The sequence below is a fragment of the Callithrix jacchus genome, chromosome 14 (assembly GCF_049354715.1).
Source record: "Callithrix jacchus isolate 240 chromosome 14, calJac240_pri, whole genome shotgun sequence".
Taxonomy (NCBI): Eukaryota; Metazoa; Chordata; class Mammalia; order Primates; family Cebidae; genus Callithrix; species Callithrix jacchus.
The window spans coordinates 33,921,811-33,943,302 of record NC_133515.1 but is presented as its reverse complement, the minus strand read 5'-3'; the positions used below and the strand labels follow the sequence as shown (position 1 = coordinate 33,943,302).

At 36.7% G+C, this 21,492-nt stretch overlaps 1 protein-coding gene across 1 annotated transcript; it reads right to left on the bottom strand.

Moving 5' to 3' along the window:
* Window positions 1-323: 323 nt before the first annotated feature.
* LOC100410628 (tripartite motif-containing protein 43-like) lies at window positions 324-6,205 on the bottom strand. Its single transcript, XM_035273505.3, has 5 exons — window positions 6,078-6,205; window positions 3,649-4,209; window positions 2,647-2,669; window positions 2,011-2,108; window positions 324-913 (listed from the first exon to the last, which is right to left on the bottom strand). Exons 2-5 carry the CDS (start codon window positions 3,730-3,732, stop codon window positions 519-521), a joined length of 600 nt encoding a protein of 199 aa, XP_035129396.2. The 5' UTR covers window positions 3,733-4,209; window positions 6,078-6,205; the 3' UTR covers window positions 324-518.
* Window positions 6,206-21,492: the final 15,287 nt, after the last annotated feature.

The following is a 21,492-nucleotide window of genomic DNA, read 5'->3' as shown; positions in this document are numbered from 1 at the left end:
AGGTGTAAAATGAATTTTCCCCCTAAAGTGATGAGGTGTAGAATTTACTGTTACCAATAGGAGGGAGCTCTCACACTTGCAAATACAGTGTACAAAATCCTGTCCATCCATGATGCGCAAATTGTGTTCCGGCATGAGATCATTCAGCTGGAATCACACACCCACGTATTTCCAGAATTCCATCCCATACATTCACAAAGCAGTTGAAAATTACAATATACATTTTAGGTAATGGGCCATCAGAGATTATTTTAATTGTAAGAAAGTGCACAAAAATATTTTGCATTTTATATATTTTTTATTTAACTGTAATAAAGTGAGCAGAAAAAAAAAAGCCTGAACAGTATGATTCCTTTGCTTCAACAGTAGAGGGCTCCCTTGTACAAGCAGTTCCCACACAGTCAGGTTTCTTCGTCCTGATCATCTGTGGCCGGTGTACAAGAAAGGACTGACAGGGAAATTTCAGGAGCCAGCTGGGTAACGCCATATGAGGGAATTCTTGGTGACATTAAAAAAACTCACACTTCCACTTTCAAAATTCGGAAACATACCAACCCAGCCCAGAGTTTGTCTACATAGTGAGGAAGCATTGGAGAGCTGGTCAAGAGACAGAAATGATGATCCACTTTCACACATAAAAGAAGAAATATGTCCTCAGATGTAATCATGGTGCCATTCTTCCTTATCTGGGACTCCTTACAGACGCCCAGAGCCCAATCCCAAGAGTCGTCCACATCCAGCTCCCAGGAGTGTTTCCCAGAGGAGAAGCCCCAGACTCCCCATGCAGCAAAATAGTCAGGTCTGTCAGAATCCAAAGATCTACCTTCCTGTTCAGGTCTAAACATCCAACTTCTCACATCCTCAAACAGGCTGATATTGTGATTGCTTACTTCATAATTGAAGGAAATTTCCACTGTAGAAAAAAGAGAATGTTCCAGTGAAAAGCAGTTTATACATTCTTAGGTTCAGATAAGAAAGAGACTCTCACTAGAAAACACAGGTCAAGATTAAAAGGCAACTTTTGTCTGGAAAAATATTGGCATCAGAGGGTGTTAGGATATCTGCACAAGTACATGGTTAAACTACAATGATCACGGCTTCTATAAACTCAAATATGGAAGGGGAGGATTGTCATGCCTACGTCTAGTCAGCTACTTTTTATAACAACTGAAAAACTGGAAGCTCTTGCACTGCAGCCAAGTCTGTAGCAATAAAATATATGTCCATTGCCTCTTCCTTGTCAGGGCAGAGCAGGAGGCTGGGGACAGGAGATGAGGTGGGGAGCCATTCTTACACCTTAATAAGTTATCACTACTTTGCCAGAAATATGATCTGCCACTTAAGCAAGCAAATTCATACTTAAAGAGAAAATCTGAATCCATCTTCTGAAAAGCACAGATTCCTTGCAAGAATTATCTGACTTTCATGCTGGATTTCGGCACAGACTTCTTTTATCTGCCTGATCGATCATGACCTGTCCTGGAGTTCTGTCTAAGGGCTCATCAACCACCAAATCACTTTCCTATTGTTTGCAGATCCTCAGATTTGCATTGTTCTTTAAGTTACTCATGTATGTTTCGGTTGATTAAAATGCACAAGATTAAAATTACAAATGCTATGAAACTTCACCTGAAATGTACTTAAAAATAAACACTGTCACCAAATCACAATCATTAACAGCACTTAATTTGAAGTTGAAATGTCCTGAATTAACTCAGTTCTGTATACCTCACATAATACTTGTATAGATGAAATTGTGTCAGAGAATGTTTCTAAGTCCTAAGGAGCCATTCTGCCTGTTTTATGTTTTTCTAAGTAATTTGTTATATGGCTGATTCTTATTACATTTTACCAGCTTTTAGTTTAGTCTGTTTGATGATAGTGAAACTATAAAGACCTATTCACAGACTATTTTCTTCCAGATGGAATATCATTACACTAGGAAAACTGCCCATAGAAACCATACTTGAAGACATTACATGTTGGTCCCAGCAAGAGGGCGACACTCACCTCGGAAGCGGTTGAGCCTGTGTACCAGTGCAGTGATGGGCCCTGCAGTGAACACTGGATTCACAGGCTGGGGCATGCGCAGCAGCACAGACTCACTCCTGCAAGGAAGCAGGTGCAGTTGGTTAACCTTTCTGGTGTCTGTGTTTAAGAAATAGATTCCAACAGGAAATGCTTCATTCAAACCCACTTCTGATACTGTAATGTAACTCCACAATCCTAGGATGGGTTTGTGGCTCTCTTAGGGAATCTTTCTAAGGATTCACTTCATTTCTAACCTACTGCCACTGAAACATAATTGCCTTTCTCCCTATCTGCCACCAGATAGTTTATTTGTCTCTAATTACAATTCTGAATCTTAAAATTAGGCAACTATATCCTAGTAACTTCTGCATTGAACTCTTCAAAACATTACCCCCTGAGTCACTTGGGAGAGTAAGAAAAGATTAAAATCTGATACAGGGCATAAGAAAACATATTCAACATAACACACAAACACCTGAGTTCACACACATACACACACAATTACACTGACACATTATGTTGTTAACAAATTATGTTTTCACTTTGTTGAAAATAGCTTGATGTTTTTCATAGCATGCCTTGTGCTTCAGCTTGCAATGATGGCTAAAAACATACCTTGCCATGATGTCTCCAAAATCCTGTAAAGAGAGATAAAAAAAAAAAATGCTTCTTTAGAAAGTTGCTATGCTGGCTGGGTGTAGTGGCTCATATCTGTATTTCCAGCACTCGGGGAGACCAAGGTGAATGAATCACCTGAGGTCAGGAGATCCTGACTATCCTGGCCAACATGGCAAAACCCCATCTCTGCTAAAAATACAAAACAATTAGCTGGGTGTCATGGTGCATGCCTGTAGTCCCAGCTACTGGGGCGGGTGTGGCAGGAGAATCACTTGAACACAGGAGGTAGAGGTTGCAGTGGGTTGAGATTGGGCCACTGCACTTCAGACTGGGTGACAGAACAACACTCTGTCTCAAAACAAGGAAACAAATGAAGAAACAAGTTGTTATTCTGCCTGTCTAGTCTTTAGGTTTTGAAAACTTTAGAAGTACTACATACTATCACTGCAGCTCTTTTAGAAGGTATTCTCATTTCTAACATTTATACATTAACAAAATGTATTTCTGATAAATTCAGGACCCAGGATATGAGTGAGAGAGAAAGGTTGAGTGGTGACTGTGCATTGCTGCAGCTGTCTACAATGTGGTCTTTTTCAGGGCTAGTCCCTGAGGGGTAATGTAGCTCAAGTCAAGGGCATTTCAAACCTAGGACTGCCCCAAAAAAAGGAAGAAGAAAATGCTAATTTCTCCATAATTTCTATGTATCATCCAATGGAGACAAAAATATTATTTTCACATGAAATTTTTTTCTTCCAGAGTTTTAATGAAATGAACTGGAGAAGAAAGCTTGAGGTAGAAAATGTTCTGTGGAAATCTATTTGCACAGCTCCATAAAGCTTTGTTTTACAATTAGGTTAGGAGTTGTGAGTTTATCTCTATAACTAGGTGAGAATGTCTCTCACCATCAATACAGGAGATAAAGAAGTATGTCTTTGGTACCCAATGAAAGGCAAATGTCAGCTAATACAAAGTGTCTCAAGGGACATCCTCAGTTCTTACCTGGAGCAGCTCCGCATCTGGTTTATGACACATTTCCATTAGTTCCCGGTACATTTCTTTCAAGTGTTTCTTCTTTTGATACATGTTGATGCAACTTCTCTGGAGTTGTAATTAGCACTGTCTCTTACCTGGTGGTCTTCAGCTGCCCCTTCAATTGGACGGTGCTTGTGAGCCCCATGCTCCTGAGAGTTAGAACACAGTTAGCAGACTCTTGTCTGTGCCACAGAACATCTTCTTTGTTTCCCTATGGGTCCCACATACTTGTTTCTCAGAGCTCAGAAATTGCCAGAGACTGGCTTTCCTGGCAATCCTCACTAAATTCTTCAGAAAAATGTTAGTTTTGAAATCCTTTTGGTGTGATGGTTCCGTGCATGCAGGGCGGTTGGCAGGACTTTGGGCTCCTTCCCAGGAAAGGCAGAGACAGGGTCTACAGAAGCTGTACCCACAGCCTATGGTGACAGGGTCTACCAGGTTGTTCAGGCAGATGACACAGCTGAGTTCCTTCTGGAAGCCCTGTGGGTAGTCTGAGTCTATTTTTCTAAGGGAAAAAAATCTTCTACCCTGGAGAGACAAAGATCCAAGCAAAGTTTGCATCAGGTTGTGATTGAATAACACCTTTTTTTTTTTTTTCTAGAGAAGAATAGGCTTTCATTTGCAATGACAGAAATAGGAAAAATAGAAAACGAAGGCACTAAGAACCATCAACCTCTGTAGAAAAATGTGATTGTTCTCCAATCAACACACAACCAGCTTTCCAAACGCTACTTTTTGCATAGAAGAATGTCAGATTTTTTGAGGTGTTAGTGTCCACCAAGTTGCTTGGGCTTCTAGGATTTCATCAAGCTATTAGCTGATGGGGTGAGTCTTGAATGGTCTGAAACTCAGTCACACTCTGAATCACCAGTGACTGGTTTAGAGAAGGGAAGCTAACTAAGCTCTTTTACTCTCATTGTTTGATTTAACTGTAACAAGGATCCATCGGAGTTTTCCAGAGGGCCCCTGTTTGAAAATGTTAGAGCAGAGCTCATCCTTTGACCAAAATCAGACCAAGCTAGCCTTTACTCTACAAGGCAAAAGAAACAAACCAAGGTAAACGCACTTCTCCAAGACAGAACAAACAGTCATTTTTTAGGCTGCTGTGTTCATTCAATCAACAAAAACTTGCTGGCATGTTTACTATTCCTGGACTGTCTGTTAATTTGGGGATATATTGGTAAAATGTAGAAGTGTACACAGAGGATAGAAATATTTTCTAAGCCTTTTGCAAGCATTGCCATTACTCTTTCACACAGTCAGAAAAATACTAAGTATCATGCAATAATAATAGGCACTAGACAGTAAGGCGGTATTTTAAATGGAAGAAAAAAAAAAGTAGGCTAGGCAAGGTAGCTCAAACCTCTAATCCCAGCATTTTGGGAGGTCAAGTCAGGCAGATTTTTTGAGCTCAGGAATTCTAGACTGGTCGTCATGATGGCAAAGTGTCTAGATCAGTCTGTCTCTAAAAATACATACATACATACATTCACACACACACACACACACTATAGATAGATAGATAGATAGATAGATAGATAGATAGATAGATAGATAGATAGATAGATAGACTATATATGTAAAGCCCAACATGGTGGCCCATGCCTATAGTTCCAGCTACTTTGGGGGATGAGGCTGAAGAATTGCTTGAGGTAGGAAGTAGAGGCAGTAGTGAGGCTTATTTCCACGACTGCACTCTAGGCTGTGTGTCCCTGTCTAAAACAAACAAAAAAGAAAGAAAGGAAAAATCTAAAATCCTGGTTTCTACACAGTATAAATACAGAAACCCTCTATTTCTGATATTTCTGCATGGCTGCCAGTGAGACTTTTCTGCATGAATACCCATTTCTGACTTTCTTCGACAGAGTAACTGAGGTTTCTGAAGAGACTTTTACTGCATTTTAGAAAAAAGTGTTTACCCAAATCATTCAATGCAATCTACCTGTGTATAGCCATACATTGCAACACAGGTACATTTTCACTGGTAGAGTAGAATGTAACACATTTATACACATAGATTACACTACCCCTAGCCCATTTACAGAGTCTACAGAGATTAAAGAATTACTAGATATTTGGAAACTACTGCAAAATGCTTATCTACAAAACAACTAAGAAATAGGTTAAGTAAAAAATTAATCATAACATTAATTTGAGGATCATGCAGCAAGACAGATGACAAAAATGTTTAATTTGTAAATCGGTTAAATGGAGCTTGTAAACCTATGGATTATGTTTAAAATAATTTTAAAAAATAAATGGAGCTGTTTATAAAACTCAGAAAATGACATCTTTTCATCTAAAAAAAGTCTAAGTTTGCAGATAAAGTCCCCAAATTTTGTTTGTTTTGGTTTGTAACCTAATAGCAGCTCCTATTCTGCAAAGTGTATACTTACCTCAGAAATAGATCTACGTCTCACCAAAGCTTGCTGTCCAATAAGATGAAGTCAGCTCAGGCATCAGGGTCTCACAGTGCAGTGGCAGTAGCTTTTAGAAGTCTCCAAGGCCAGTTGCAAAGCCGCTCTGTGGGTGCTGGAGAAGAATGAGCTTGGCTCCCGAAGTGTCTTTTTATACATCTCTGAAGACCACACCTATTTCCTCTAATTGACTGGATTTCAGGGGGCGTAGTGGGTGTTAACATAGTTGATTAAGTTTCTTCCAAACAAAAGTGTTTTTGTTTTTGTTTTTGAGACGGAGTTTCACTGGTTACCCAGGCTGGAGTGCAATGGCACGATCTCGGCTCACGGCTACTTCCGCCTCTGAAGTTGAAGCAATTCTCCTGCCTCAGCCTCCCAAGTATCTGGGATTACAGGTGCCCGCTGCCAGGCATGGCTAACTTTTTTTTTTTTTTTTTTTTTTTTTTTCATTTTTAGTAGAGAGAGGGTTTCACCGTGTTGGCTAGATTTATCTGGAATTCCTGACCTCAACTGATTCGCCTGCCTTGGCCTACAAAAGTGCTGGGATTACAGCCTGAGCCCCAGCCCCCAGCAGTTCACTTTTATCGTTAGGTAAGAATTTAATCTAAGGACACTCCTCTCCTCCCCACTCCAGAAGGGTTATTTCTCCTGCTCATAGTGCTCCAGATGAAGCCTTCCAAAGGCTGAGAAGCAGCCGTGGGACATGGGATTCCCTCCTATATTACCTGGCTCTGCTCATCCCAGCTCAAGGGGTATAGGGAGAAACTCTAGAAAGCTCTAGCCAGGTGCGGTGGTAGGCACTTGTAGTCCCAGCTACAGTGGACGCCGAGGCAGGAGAATCGCCTGTGCCTGAGGTGGAGGTTGCAGTGAGCAGAGATCATGCCACTGCAATCCAGCCTAGGTGATACAGTGAGATTGTGTCTCCAAAAAAACATAAATCAATAAAGAAATATAAAAAATGAAAATTGATGATTATAAATACAAGAAGACATTTATGACAAAATATAAAATAAGCAGAAAGCATATAAAATTGTAAATAGAATTTCATTACTTTAACAAATATAGAAAAAATTAAAGGTATTTAATCAATTAGTATAATAGTTGTGTTACCTTTAGGGAAATATTGGGAAAATGGTTTCCTTATTGTTTATAATTCTTTCCAATTTCTTTTGTGGGTAAGAAGTCAATAACGAGAATAACAATTTTAGTAAATTTCAAACATGATGTATTCCATGAAGCTGATTTTCTAACTTTAAAAGAAAAATGATGTTTTATCTCCTTGACAAAACGCCTCATCATTAGAAACATGGTTTATTTAGGACACACAGCTTTTTCTTCCTTGAGCATTTCTATATTTGTTTCATTTTCTCCAAATGATAGTAAAGATCCAGTCTGTGTCTCTATTTGATGTTTACAATTCCTGAAACAACTGAGCAGTGCATTGCACATAATAATTTCTCACTAAGTAAATTAAGCTGAATGTTGAATTTCCAACCAAAACTTTGAAAACAAAGGAAGAACTATATCTTAATCTTTCTTTTCATGTATCATTTCTTTCCCCTGTAACAAAGGATACAGGGTGTTAACACAAGATACAGAGAAAGAGAATGTGTGTGTGTGTGTACATGCTTTACATATGTGTAACCACATCAATTTTTGTATTTGTAGCCAAATCAAGTGATCCTCCTGCCTTTGCCTGGAAAAATGATTTTGATTCAGAAGCCCATAGCATTTTATTAAAATTATGTTTTAATTGTGATTTTGATTCAGAAGCCTGTTGCATTTTATTAAAATTTTGTTTCATTTGATTGTCTCATCTGTTTATGGGAGCTGCTAACAGGGATTCTGTGTTTCATTTACCACATACTACTACAAAATCTGAGTTCATGATACTAAATTCATAAATATTGAACCTAGCCAAAATTCAAATTATGGGGGTTTTAGTTATTTCTATTTTTCCTTTGTCAACAGGGTACAACTGAAAGAACAATATGGACCTCCTATTTCATTCTAAAACTAGTACAAATTTAGGCAAGTTATTTAACTCCTGATCTTTTGTTATCTCAATTATGAAATGGGGCTTCTACTCTGCCCAATTTGCAGAATTGCTCTGAAGATTAAAAATCACATATTGTGTAAATATTCAAAACAGTAATTGGCTCACAGAAAGTGATCAGCCAGTTGTAAATGCTAACTGTTAGTAAAACTAAATTATAAAATGAAAGAGATAAATTAATGAATAAAATAATTAATGCTTTTTTAATGTAATGATTGTTTCTCATTAGTTAATTAAGTTGTGACGGAATTGGTACATTGAATTCAGTGACTCAGTGTTCATCTACTCAGGGCATGTTGATACACTTTCAGTTATGTTGAATCACTCTTATTGCAATAGCAACCCCATGACTCCTTTTGGAATGTGAGTTCTGTGAAAGTGTTTAAATCATAGCAGACAGCCAAAAATTGTAGAAAGACTGAAATAAACACTGTGTTGTGTGCTCCTAATAGGTTTAGTTTTAAAAATAAGAATATTATTAGTTATCACTTGGTAAATATTTATAATTTGTCAGGCATCTTACTAAACATTAGTAGGTTATCTTATTTTAATATTGATATTACTTCTGTGAGTAGATTACTAGGATACCTAGGTGAAGAAAGTCTTGTCTATATTTGCATATGTGGGTTATCAGTTATTTATTCTGGTGTAAATAATAATCACTATCATTTTTCCCATTGGCATATGCAGCTGTTTCTGTGCTATTGTAAGCCTCAGCAGAATAGTATTTTATAAGTCTTAAAGATATGGTAGCTAGGTATGCTGTTGTTCTTAATTTGCATATTATAGGTTCTTAAAATATACACTTTATGCTTGAAAAATAGTAACTTGAATTGTCCAGGTCTACTTAGGCACATTATTTTTTAAAAATAAATAGAGTCAGCCCTTTCTATCTGTAGATTTCGCATCAGCAAGTAAAGATGGATAGAAAATACAATATCATTCACTGTGATTTCAGGTACTTCGGAAATTGAGAAAGGAGGATTGCTTGAGCCCAGGAGTTTGAGGCGTAGTGAGGTATGAGCCAGCGTCTGCAATCCAGCCTTGTGAAAAAGCAAGACTCCATCTCTTAAGAAAACAAAATAAAATACAGTATTGAAAGAAATGAACCACATATGTGAATAGCCAACTTTTTACTTGTAAAGATGGTGAACTATAACTTGCCAAATTTTTTTTTGTTTCCAAACTTGTATTTTTAAATATTAGTATTGCAAACAGAAAATGATTTTGCTAAAAATATCACAAAGTAGAAAAGACATAAATTCAGTGTAAAGGCTCTTAAGTGAGTGAATTTATTTCTGGGGAACAAATCTCAACAATCATTTTTCATTTAGCTGTGTTATGTTACAACTTTCATCACAGAATGATACTCAGGACATGAGCTTGAATCTGAGAAGCTCAGATGTAGCTAATGAGCTAACAAAAAATGTAAGGTAAGAGAATTATAAATCCATTTCTAAAAACAAAATAAAACAGAACTGTTACATTCCATTTGGACTCTAAGACATGATTTTTGGAATTATTTTCTGTTTTATATTATTGCCTACTTAACTGTCTTAACAATGTGAAGACCAGGGTGTCAAAGGGCATGAAGCATGTGGTGAGAGTTATATTATGCCAGTTAGCCCAACGGGATCAAATGTGGCTTCAGATTTCACATACTCAGCTACATTTCCTCACTGAGGCACAGCAAGGTGATCCAGAAAGTCTCACCTGACTCTGAGAATGCCGTACTTAAATTATTCTGAAAATCACTTGAAAAGATGAAATATTAAATGATTTTGACAACATCTGGATTATTATATTGATATATCAATTTGATTTGTTGAGTGGTTTGTTCACTGTCAGCCTGTTAATTCCACAGAAGAGGAGGGCCGACTCTTTATATATACATGTCTTTTCTGCAAAACTTGAGTATGCACAAATTTTGATATCTATCAAAGTCCTGGGACCAATCCCCAGAGATGACTGATTAAATTCAGGTTTGTTCTGAAATTTTATTTTGTGGATGGAAATACATTTTCATAAAGTTAAAACTATATTCGTTTTATTTTTCATTTCAGTATTTTTAAGAATTATTAATGATCACCTGATGTTTCTGAAATGAGCATTTACTGATCTTTAGGGTTACCAGATAGACTTTTTTATAGGTAGGAAAAGAAAAAATAAGTCCCTCTTATAATATCAATTTTCCTCTTTTTTTGTACTGTGGAAAAATATCATAGTTGATTTCTTGCAAGCCGTTAGAACATTTGAAAATATATGTATTAAATGATAAATATAATATATTGTCATGCAACATAATATAATTTTTGCATATCTTTATTTTCAGTATCCTTCTGTTTCTTATTTTAAAAGAATGTATGTTTATTTTAGAAAACGTAAAAATCAAGAAAGCCACAGCAGAAATTAAATATCTCCCTAGTTCCATCAGAAAAATATAAAATCATGGTTATATTCTTATGTGTATAATTCTAGCCCCTTTCCTATATTAAATATATTTTTGTTTATATATACATGAAACTCAGTAAATCCTTCTATATGTAATGTATATAATAAACATGTTTATTTTTTTCGTATGTTTGTTGTTTAGAGGTGCTTTTCCTCCTACATCTTGACTATTATTACATTTTTTTCTGCCAAACATTGACTATCTGCAGGTTGGTCTTATATGTATTGCAGAAGGGGTTAGGTCATTGGACAGCCAGAAATGGCTCTGTCTTTCTGTCCAGGGATTATCAAAGGGTCGGGCTCAGGAATCAGAGGATGTTTTAGGAAGTTTGATTGGTTGGGCAATGACAGCATATGTTTAACTTACCCATTGCCCCCACTTATTTCATCACTGTTCTTAAGCGACAGGTTCTCACACTGTCTCCCAAGCTGGAGGTCAGTGGTACAATCTTAGCTCACTGCGGCCTCAGACTCCTGGGCTTAATCAATCTTCCCACCTCAGGCTCCAAAATCACTAGGACTAGTCATGTGCGACAATGCCCAACTAATATTTGTACTTTTATTTGTCAGGATAAGGTTGCCCAACAACCTATGTTGCCCAGGATGGTCTCCAACTCCTGGCCTCAAGCAGTCCTCCCGCCTCAGCCTCCCAAATCTATGGGATTAAAATCATGAGCCACTGCTCTGGAGCTTATTTATTTATGTCAGAGTTTGTTCTTCTCTTCTTGGTCTGTTGCACGAACTCTCTTAGCTCGTACTATAAAATATTCTTCTGCCGTGGTCATGTGAAACATTACAAAATTGTTTCTGATGATTCTTCATGTTTTATGTAGGTATTCTAACATGATAGTGTGACTTTTTAAAAAAGAACAAAAAAAGCAATAGAAGTTGGCCTAATCACAAACAAGACTTTAATGATCACTGTTGTGCTATAACTTATTATAATGCATTAAAAAATCAGGACTTATTTGTAATGTGCCTTGAGACAGATAATTCAGTCACTTGATTTCTCAGACCTCGGTGTTCTCCTCTGTGAAATACTAATACCAACTGTGTGTAGTTTATTTTGAAGAATTTGGGAAATTGTAACTAAATACTCTGATATCAAGCATGATTGCTGTGTTTCGTATATTGTTGTTACTGTTGCAGCACTGAACCACTTACCACTTTAAGTTTTTGCCCAAAGTGAAAATATAATTAATTAATACATATTTCATAGACTAGTATTTTTTTTTTTTGAGACAGAGTCTCTCTGTGTAGCTCAGGCATGATCGGCTCACGGCAACCTCTGCCTGCCTGGTTCAAGCAATTCTCCCGCCTCCAGAGTAGCTGGGACTACAGGTGTGCGCCACCATGCCTGGCTAATTTTTTGTATTTTTAGTAGAGTCAGGGTTTCACCATGCTTTCCAGGCTAGTCTCACATCCCTGACCTTATGATTAGCCCACATCTGGCTCCCAAAGTGCTGGGATTACAGGCTTATGCTACCTTCCCTGGCCAGACTAGTCTTTAGAGATGATTGAATGTGGAAGTTCAGTTGACAAGTGACTTGTTCAAATTGTTAAATTAGAAATACTCAATGTTAAAATTGTAGCATGCTCTCGTGTTTCTCTTCTATATCATTTAGGCAACTAATAAACACCATACTGTTTTATCAACAGGCATGTCAGCCATGCTCCAAGCAGCCACAGCAAGTATTCAAGGGAGTCATTTTCAGGAATTTCTGATGCTTTGTTTGATACTGAAACCAAAGTGGATCTTTGCAAAACTGAGGGAGAAGTGAAGAGAAAGATTGCTGTTGCAGCCTTCACAGTGCAGGCAGCTTCGGAGGCTTTGAAAGAAGCAGCCTGAGAGGAATCTTTAGCGAACCCATATAGAATTTTTGTGGTATATCACTCAGAAAGACTCATCATGGGTATATTGATGAAGTTTAAATTAGTATATTAGAAATAAAGCTAGACATTATATACAGTCATGTGAGTGCTCATATATTTATCTGTGTATATATTTTTCTTTTATTTTCTTGTTATGGACTAAAAATATAAAACAATTTATAATTAGACAGGGTTATTCTGAAATGGAAGAATCAACTCAGTATTAAATCCAAGAGGAATGGGTAAATATGGTAAAACTCTCATCTGGCGTTATCAGGGAATCAAGTCTAATCTGTTCATGTCACTTCACACGTAGGAAAACATCAGTATGTCATAGAGCACACTGGGCATGCACACCTGCTCCAAGCCAGAGGCCTCATGCCCTGCCTAGCCTCCCAGGGCTCAGAGGATCACTATCTCAGCACATGGTTGAGAAACTAATTAAATTACACTTTTAGTAAATGTAATCACTCTATAGCATAAGAAATAATTTTTTATTAAAAGTATTTTATTTACATAAAGCACTATCATATAACACACAAGGATAGAGAAAATAGTAATAAAATGAACATTTGTGAACCTACTAGCTATATTAAGAAAATAATATTTTCAATATCTTTGGGTCCCCCATGTATTCATAATGGTTGTGCTTTTTCACTGTCTTGAATTGTATGTTTACTTCCTATGTTATTCTTTATGATTTTATCACACATGGCTATATTATTTACATGTTTTATGTTTTTGTTTTATGTAGTTTACTATTTTTTTATAAATGAAATCATGCCATGTATATTTTTATGGTACTTAATTTTTTTCCACAGATCTTTAAGGGTTTAGATAGATAGATAGATATCATTTATACAAATGAAAGTAAGATTCATGGTCTATCAAGACAGAGAAAACATATAATAATGTGAATAGGGAAAGTTAATATAAAGAATGATTAATTATAAGAGAATTTGAGCAATGGAATATTGTCTACTAAAATGTAAGGAGAAGTCTAAATAATACGTGATGAGCACATATAAGGAATTGCCATTGTTTCCAGGGTGAAGTTTGAGAAGCCAGTGAAGAATCCCCTCATACCTTGGCCTCACTGAATGTTAACAAGTTGCTGTGGTGTTGCACATGAAAATTTTGGTTTAAATCCACACTTCAGGACTCCCTGGAAACTTGCCTTCTGGGCCACTTGTAAAGCTGTTTAGGAAGAAATGTCATCTCAGAGGGGCTCCACTGCAAGTTTGAAAAAAGGCCAGTATCAGAAGAAGCTCTTGGCTGCTGAGTTCTCCTGGCCACCATGAATTTGAAGAAGTGAGTGCTATAGCAGCAGCCTTAACTACAGAATCTGGTAACTGGTGTACCCCTGCATACCATCTGGCCCAGATACAGGAGATGTCATTTCCAAAGCAGATTGGAAGCACATTTTTGGAATTTCTTTCATATGTCTTCTACTCACAAAGATTGACATCTTAACACTTGGGAAAGAAAAAAAATATTTAAAGGATCCAGATCTATTTATGTAAATAATCATGAGTGAATTTGTAGTGGATAACCCAAAGTTGGGTAAGTGGTGCATAATAAATTTATTCATTTTCTGCTGATGTACATTGGATTTCTTTTTATATTTTGGTTTTGTGAGCATGTCTGCTCATGCAAATATTCAAGAGATTCTCTTTCCTGACAGCATCTTCGGGTAGATGGAGTATCTGGGTTATAAATTTGTGGATTGTCAATTCTACTGAGCAATGCCACTTAGTGTTTTAAAGTGATTTTATTTATTTATATTTCGACTAACAGGGTAATCATATATAAAAATATTAGAAGTATGGTTGATTGTGACAAGTTAAAGAAATATAAATAACTCACTCTGATTAAAATCAAAGGCATTTGAGGGAAGAATAATTTGTACATTGAGCATCAAATACTTCAAGTAAGTTTTGGAAGACATACAGAAGAGTGTAACTACTTTCTTGTAGTTTATCAAAATCCCAAAATAAGGTTAAGCAGGTAGGAATATAGGCATATTTGCATTTCAGAAAGCATTCTAGCCTAGATTAAATAGAAGGGCATCAACCCAGCAAGAGAACGTAACTAATTTGTGTGTGTGTGTGTGTGTGTGTGTGTGTGTGTATGAGACAGGGTCTCACTCTGTCTCTGTCACCCAGGTTAGAGCCAGTGGCTCAATGCAACCTCTACCTCCTGGGCTCAGGCAATCATCCAACCTAAGACTCCCAAGTAGGTGAGATTACAGGCGTGCACCATCATGCCTATCTAATTTTTGTATTTTTTGTGGAGATGGAGATTCACCATGTTGCCCAGGCTGGTCTTGAACTTCGCTGCTTGACTAGTCAATCCATCCAGGCCTCCCAAAGTGCTGGGATTACAGGCATGAGCCACTATTCTAGGTCCCAAAATCTTTTCTCATGGCAACTGCTGTCATGTAGACTTTACCCTCAGAAAAGATAAGACTACCCTCATCCTTTGGATTTCAGCTTAGGTGTTACTTCTATTAGGAAGACTTTCAGGATGACTGTCCCTTCCTTTGTATCACCTACTAGGCCATGAGCTCCTTAAGGACTGAGTCTTGATTTTTTTTAATTTACTTTAATTTTGGGGACTCATGTGCAGAATGTATAGGTTTGTTACTATTTTGGCTCCAATTCCTACCAATATGGAAAGTCCACAGTAGACACTCATTTTGTGAGTAAACAGAGAAGCACACATATGAGACCCTCTGAGACATTCTGTGCTTTGAACAGAAGAGCTGCACTGCACAGTAGGAATTGAACAATGCCTTTGTTATGGGGTTTGGCTGAGCATGCAATAGGCTTTTTGTGATGTCATTGATAGAGAGTTGGACAGTATTAGAGATGTGAGACAAGGTGAATATTATTATTCTATAAAATGGACCAAAAAGCTTTGTTAACTTGCAATCAATTCTGCCAGCATGCAAGAAGCATTTTCCCCAAAATATTGTATGCAGATCAGTGGCTTAGGAACATACTTTGGCAACATATATAATGTCACTGATAGGAAAACCGTTTTCAGAGACAGACTTCCTGTGTTCAAACCCTACTTAATTGGAGTATAACTATGGGCATATTATAGTAGTTTCCTGTTCTTAGGTTTCTTAATCTTTAAATGAGTATAAAATGTTATTTATTTCATGGGGTTGCTGTAAGAATTAGGTAAGCTAGAACATGTAAAGCACTTAGAACGGTTTTTAGCATGTAATTCATAATTAATAAATGTGTGATCTTTTCACTTGCATAACAATAATTTTTAGTTAGGTAATCAGATACAATTTTTCCCTCTTACCTACTCTGCATGATGACATAATTGTAGTATAATAGATGGTAACTTTTTCAGCCTCTAGCACTAGAATTTGCAACTGTTATTTATTCTTTTTTATGCATCTCATAAGTTGCTTATTGTTTATTTCTGTCTAATACAGGGCATTCTGCACAACATAGCATTGAAATTTTACTGAAAAGTTAGAATACTAGAAAGTCTTTCTTCTCTATACTTAGGTAGATAATATACCATATTTTAAGAAGTGTTTGACACTTAAATATGTCAAAGAACAACATTTCTGGAAAACTCTGCATATATGTATCTATGATCACCTTTACTTAACTTTTTTGGATCTATCTTTTGAAGCGTAATGCTGATCAAATGACACTTCAGAAAACATACTAATTTGCAATGCCATGGATTGAACAAAAAGACAGCCACTCGATCTTTTTCTAGGATACGCTGGCTTTTCTAAAGTATGTAATTTTTTTAATATCTGTTAATATGTAAATGGTGACTTTTACTTAGATTTTTACTTTTTCAATTTCTAGCAGGTTTGTTAATTTAAGTTTATAGAAATTACCTAAATTCCCAAACATTAGATAATTTCTTAATTCAACTATGTGTAATCATTGGTGATTTATTAAATCACGGTAAACAACAACAAAATCTATTAGTATGACAACGGTGTTAAAAATATCTTTGATACACTATTAACGATACTTATGCATATAATTATTGCATAAATAGCAGTCAGGCATCTTGACTAATGCCTGAAATTCCAGCATGCTGGGAGGCAGATCACCTGAGGTCAGCAGTTTGAGACCAGCCTGGCCAACATGGTGAAACCCCATCTCTACTAAAAATACGAAAATTAATCAGGCATAGTGGCAGACACCTGTAATCCCTGCTACTTGGGAGGCTGAGGCAGGAGAATTGCTTGAATCTGGGAGGCAGAGGTTGCAGTGAACTGAGATCATGCCATTGCACTCCAGCCTGAGTGACAGAGGGAAACTTCATCTCACAAAAAGGTGATAATAATAATGATTATTATTGTGTAAATAATAGATAATTTAAAAAATATTGATACATTTTTATTAATATTTATGTACATGTATATGTAAACTATCTGTTTTAAAATTATTAAAATATGTGTATGAATTAAAAAATGATTTTATTTTTATATAAAACAATCATCATGAAATAGTCATAAAATAGTAAAAATGAGAAAAAAAGACTGATCCAACTAAATCCACTAAGCATTATATATACAATTATATAAAACACAGTTGAGTTCCTCGATACACTTTTTGAAACAAGAGAGTTACACAGTTCAGATGTGTTGGTAATCTTAGTTAATGTTTTATCTTTGGACATATTCAGATAAATAATGGCTAGGCACTTAAGCAATTATAACTTTAAAACTCAGAGTAAGAAACAAAATTTTAAAAGTTAGCATGTAGCTGGGCACGGTGGCTCATACCTGTAATCCCAGCGCTTTGGGAGGCCAAGGTGGGAGGATCACCTGAGGTCAGGAGTTCCAGACCAGCCTGACCAACATGGTGAAATCCTGTCTCTCCTAAAAATACATAAATTAGCTGGGCGTAATGGCAGGTGCCTGTAATCTCAGCTACTTGGGAGATTGAGGCAGGAGAATCACTTGACTAGGTAGGCGGAGGTTGCAGTAAGCTGAGATTGAGCCATTGCACTCCAACCAGAGCAAAGGAGTGAGACACTGTTTCAAAAGAAACAAATTAAAATAAGAAAAATAAAAATATATTTAATGAAATAATTGTTTTATATAAAATATTTCTTTGAAACCCTGTGCTAAGTCAACTTTCTTGCATCTCATCTCAAACTCGTCTATTGAGCTTTGAGCCCCCAAAGTGTGGCCTTCTGTACTCTCTAAATATAATCAGCCAATTTACCCCTTCCTGTACAATCTAATCAATTTCAGGAAGTGAGTGTGGTCTTGCATGGGCTCATACACTATAAAAGGATGCTTGTCCACACACCTCTCCTTCAGAGAGGACCCACTGGATTTCTGGCTTTTGGGCTTTGAAGAGAGCAGATAAGCAAGACCATAGTATGGTCAGGACAGGGACATGCCAAGGCAAGGATGGGGCAAATCAGGCCCAGGACAATATGTTCTAGTTTCAGTTGCTCCACGTCCTTGCTAACCTTTTGTATTGTCAGTCATTTTAATTTTAGCCTAAGCTGTGTATGCAGTAGTATCTGGGATTTTAAGTAACCTAATTGTCAGCTCTTGTTTGAATGAATCTTATCACTGTTTTTATATTCAAAGCCATCCATAAATAACTTCTAAAAATATGCTTGAGTGTTTACTATTATGTGTAGAATTACTAGGAGATGTATGAAAGGTGAGAGAAAAAGAAAAATGGCCTCTGTCTTTTAGGAGTTGATGTTCTTAACATTTACAATAGGAGACAATTAAATATAAAGCCCATGTGACTAAACCTGACTCAAGGTACTGAAAGATTTGAATAAAGTTGTCCATTACCAAAGTCAACTACTAGGGGCATCTTTAAGCTGGAGTTTGGTAAATAAGTAATATTTGAGCTATAGAACAAAGTCAGGAATGAGATTGGTTTCCACTGAGAAAATAACCAGAATGAGGTACTAAACTCAGAACAAGCAGGAAGTATGCACAAGCAATGAACGTGCTCCTGCAAACCTATGTGCAGATTTTTGCAACATTTGGTAACACTTTATTGAATAAACCTTTAATATGGAATACAACAGCACCGTTAGATCCCTCGCCAACATTTGTTTGCTTGGCTATTATTTTGTTTTGTTTTTCCACCTCTTTAAAATTAATGTTTCATTTTTAATCTTATACCACACAATTTAAACGCACATCTCTGTCTACTAGTAGAAGACTTGCCCCATGTGAGAAATCAACTGAATGACAAAGTCTTACCCGTGTTTTCTGTTATTTTGGACTTGGAGGCACCCTGGATAGCTCTGTACACATGTGGAGACAACATTCTCAGAAGAGTCTAATTTCATCTTTATTCTTTCAGAAACGAGCCTGAAACTTCATCTCCATCAACTTGCAAGCTATTTTTCCTTGAAAGTTTACAGGATACAGTCATGAAAAATAAACTTTACTGTCAGTTGGACACAACTGAATTTACGTGATCTGCCTCTTGAGCAAGTTAGAGTCTCTAAACCTTGACTTTCACATCTATAAAATTGGAATAGCAATAGAACCCACCTCACAGAGATTTTGAGAGTATTGCACAAGGTCATGTATGTAAAGTGCTTAACACAGTCCCTGGCTCATAATTAGTGCTCGGTTAATGTCAGTTATTTGTGTTACCCTCTTTGGCCACATTTGCCAATTTCACCTGCATTGCTCTGTTGTTTCTACATCACAGATATTAAAAGTATCAGATATTCGAGCAGATACAGTGAGCAAAACAGATATTGCATTCAGGTGCCAGAATTTGCTGATTTTTTAAATATCATTAAATGTGACTTAATCAATATATTTTTATTACTTCCCTTTCTAAAGACAATAGTCCACTTATTCTTTGGACTCTTACCATAAAGTAAATGAACAAATCTAAATTGCCCTATTATTAGGCTGAAATATGTTCAAAATCCACACATGAAAGAAGATCGAATGTGAAAATGTGAAATATTGCACAAGGGGATTCTAGGGTCATATGATTATAATGGCAGAGCTCGTGGGAATGTTTCTGAGATACAGGTAACTTCATCTTAGCAACAAGCTCTCATGCGACATGAATTTGTATCCCAAGGCGCTGCTGAGAACTTTGTTTGAGTAGTTGTAAAACCATTCAGCTGCTCAGATGGAGAGCTCTCAGGAACTCTGGGACAAATTTTCTCAAAAAAAAAAAAAAAAAAAAAAAAATATATATATATATATATATATATATATATATATATATATATATATATATAATCAAGCCTCCAGCTTTTAGCACACTGCCTGGACTTGCTGAAAAGTTCTATGTTAAAAATGAAAATACACCTGGGAGGGTTAATACATTCAGCTGTCTCTTGAGCCCTTCATACCTCAGAGTAAATATATTACTCAGCTGCATTTTCCCTGAATCTAAGTGCATGCTCTTGACAGTGATTGAATAAAGGGAAAGGTAACTCCTCCAAGTTTGTCCAGACAGGGCAAGCAAGTTTTAATTTGGGCATACAAACATGGGGCAATGCATGCAAGGAACCCGGGGGTAGGACTAGAAGGCAGAAGTAATACATTTACATTTATTCCATCATTTGATGTCTCCGCAGAATTGGCAAGCCTTCACATTTTTGGAACATGTCTACCATTATCTGTGAAATGGAGATTTTCATTTCTATTCTAACTAGTATTTACAATGTTAGTGAGAATTAAATTAGATAATATGGCCGGGTGCGGTGGCTCACGCCTGTAATCCCAGCACTTTGGGAGGCCGAGGCGGGTGGATCATGAGGTCAAGAGATCGAGACCATCCTGGACAACATGGTGAAACCCCATCTATACTAAAAAAATACAAAAACTTAGCTGGGCATGGTGGTGTGTGCCTGTAATCCTACCTACTTAGGAGGCTGAGGCGGGAGAATTGCCTGAACCCAGGAGGTGGAGGTTGTGGTGAGCCGAGATCGCGCCATTGCACTCCAGCCTGGGTAACAAGAGCGAAACTCCGCCTCAAAAAAAAAAAAAAAAAAAAAAATAGATAATATGCATGAAAGCTGTCAAAATAAAAATAAAGTAAAATAAACAATGTTACAAACATACCTCAGATATTAGGGTTTGGTTTCAGACAACCACAATAAAACATAAATCACAGTAAAATAAGTCACACAATTTTTGATTTCCTAGTGCATATAAAAGACATGTTTACACTATATCATAGTTTAGTAAGTGTGAAATAGCATTAATATGTCTAAAATAGTACACATTTTAATTAAAAACACTATTCCTAAAAATGCTAATAATCATCTGAGTCTTCAGTGAGTCATAATCTTTTTTCTTTTTAATTTCAATTTTTGTATAGATTAAAGGGTACACACACAGATTAGCTACATGGGTGAATTACATGACTCTGAGGTTTGGGGTCTCAAAGATCTCATCATGCAGGCCATAAGCATAGTACCCATCAAGTGATTCTTCAACCCATGACCCTCCCCAACTGTCCCCTGTCTAGTGACCCCTGGCATCTGTTGTTCCTGTCTTTACAATCACATACATTCAATGTTTAGCTCCCACCTATATGTGAGAACATGCAATATTTTGTGTTCTGTTTTTGAGTTAGTGTTTAGGCTAATGGCCTCCAACTCCAACCATGATGCTGCAAAGGGCATAATTTTGTTCTTTTTTTATTGCTGCATTGTATTCCACTGTTTATATGAACCACATTTTATTTATCCATTCCACTGTTGATGGGCACTTAGATTGATTCCATGTCCTTGCTATTGTGAATAGTGCCACCATGAACATATGGGTGCATGGATCTTTATGACAGGATGAATTGTTTTCCTTTGGTATATTCTAGTAGTGGAACTGCTGAATTGAATGGTAGTTCTCTTTTAAGTTCTTTGAGAAATCTCCAAGCTGATTTCCACAATGGTTCAAGTAGTCTGTATTCCCACCAACAGTTTAAATGCATTCCCTTTTCTCTGCAGCCTTGCCAACATGTATTGTTTTTGACTTTTTAATAATTGCCATTCTGACTGGTG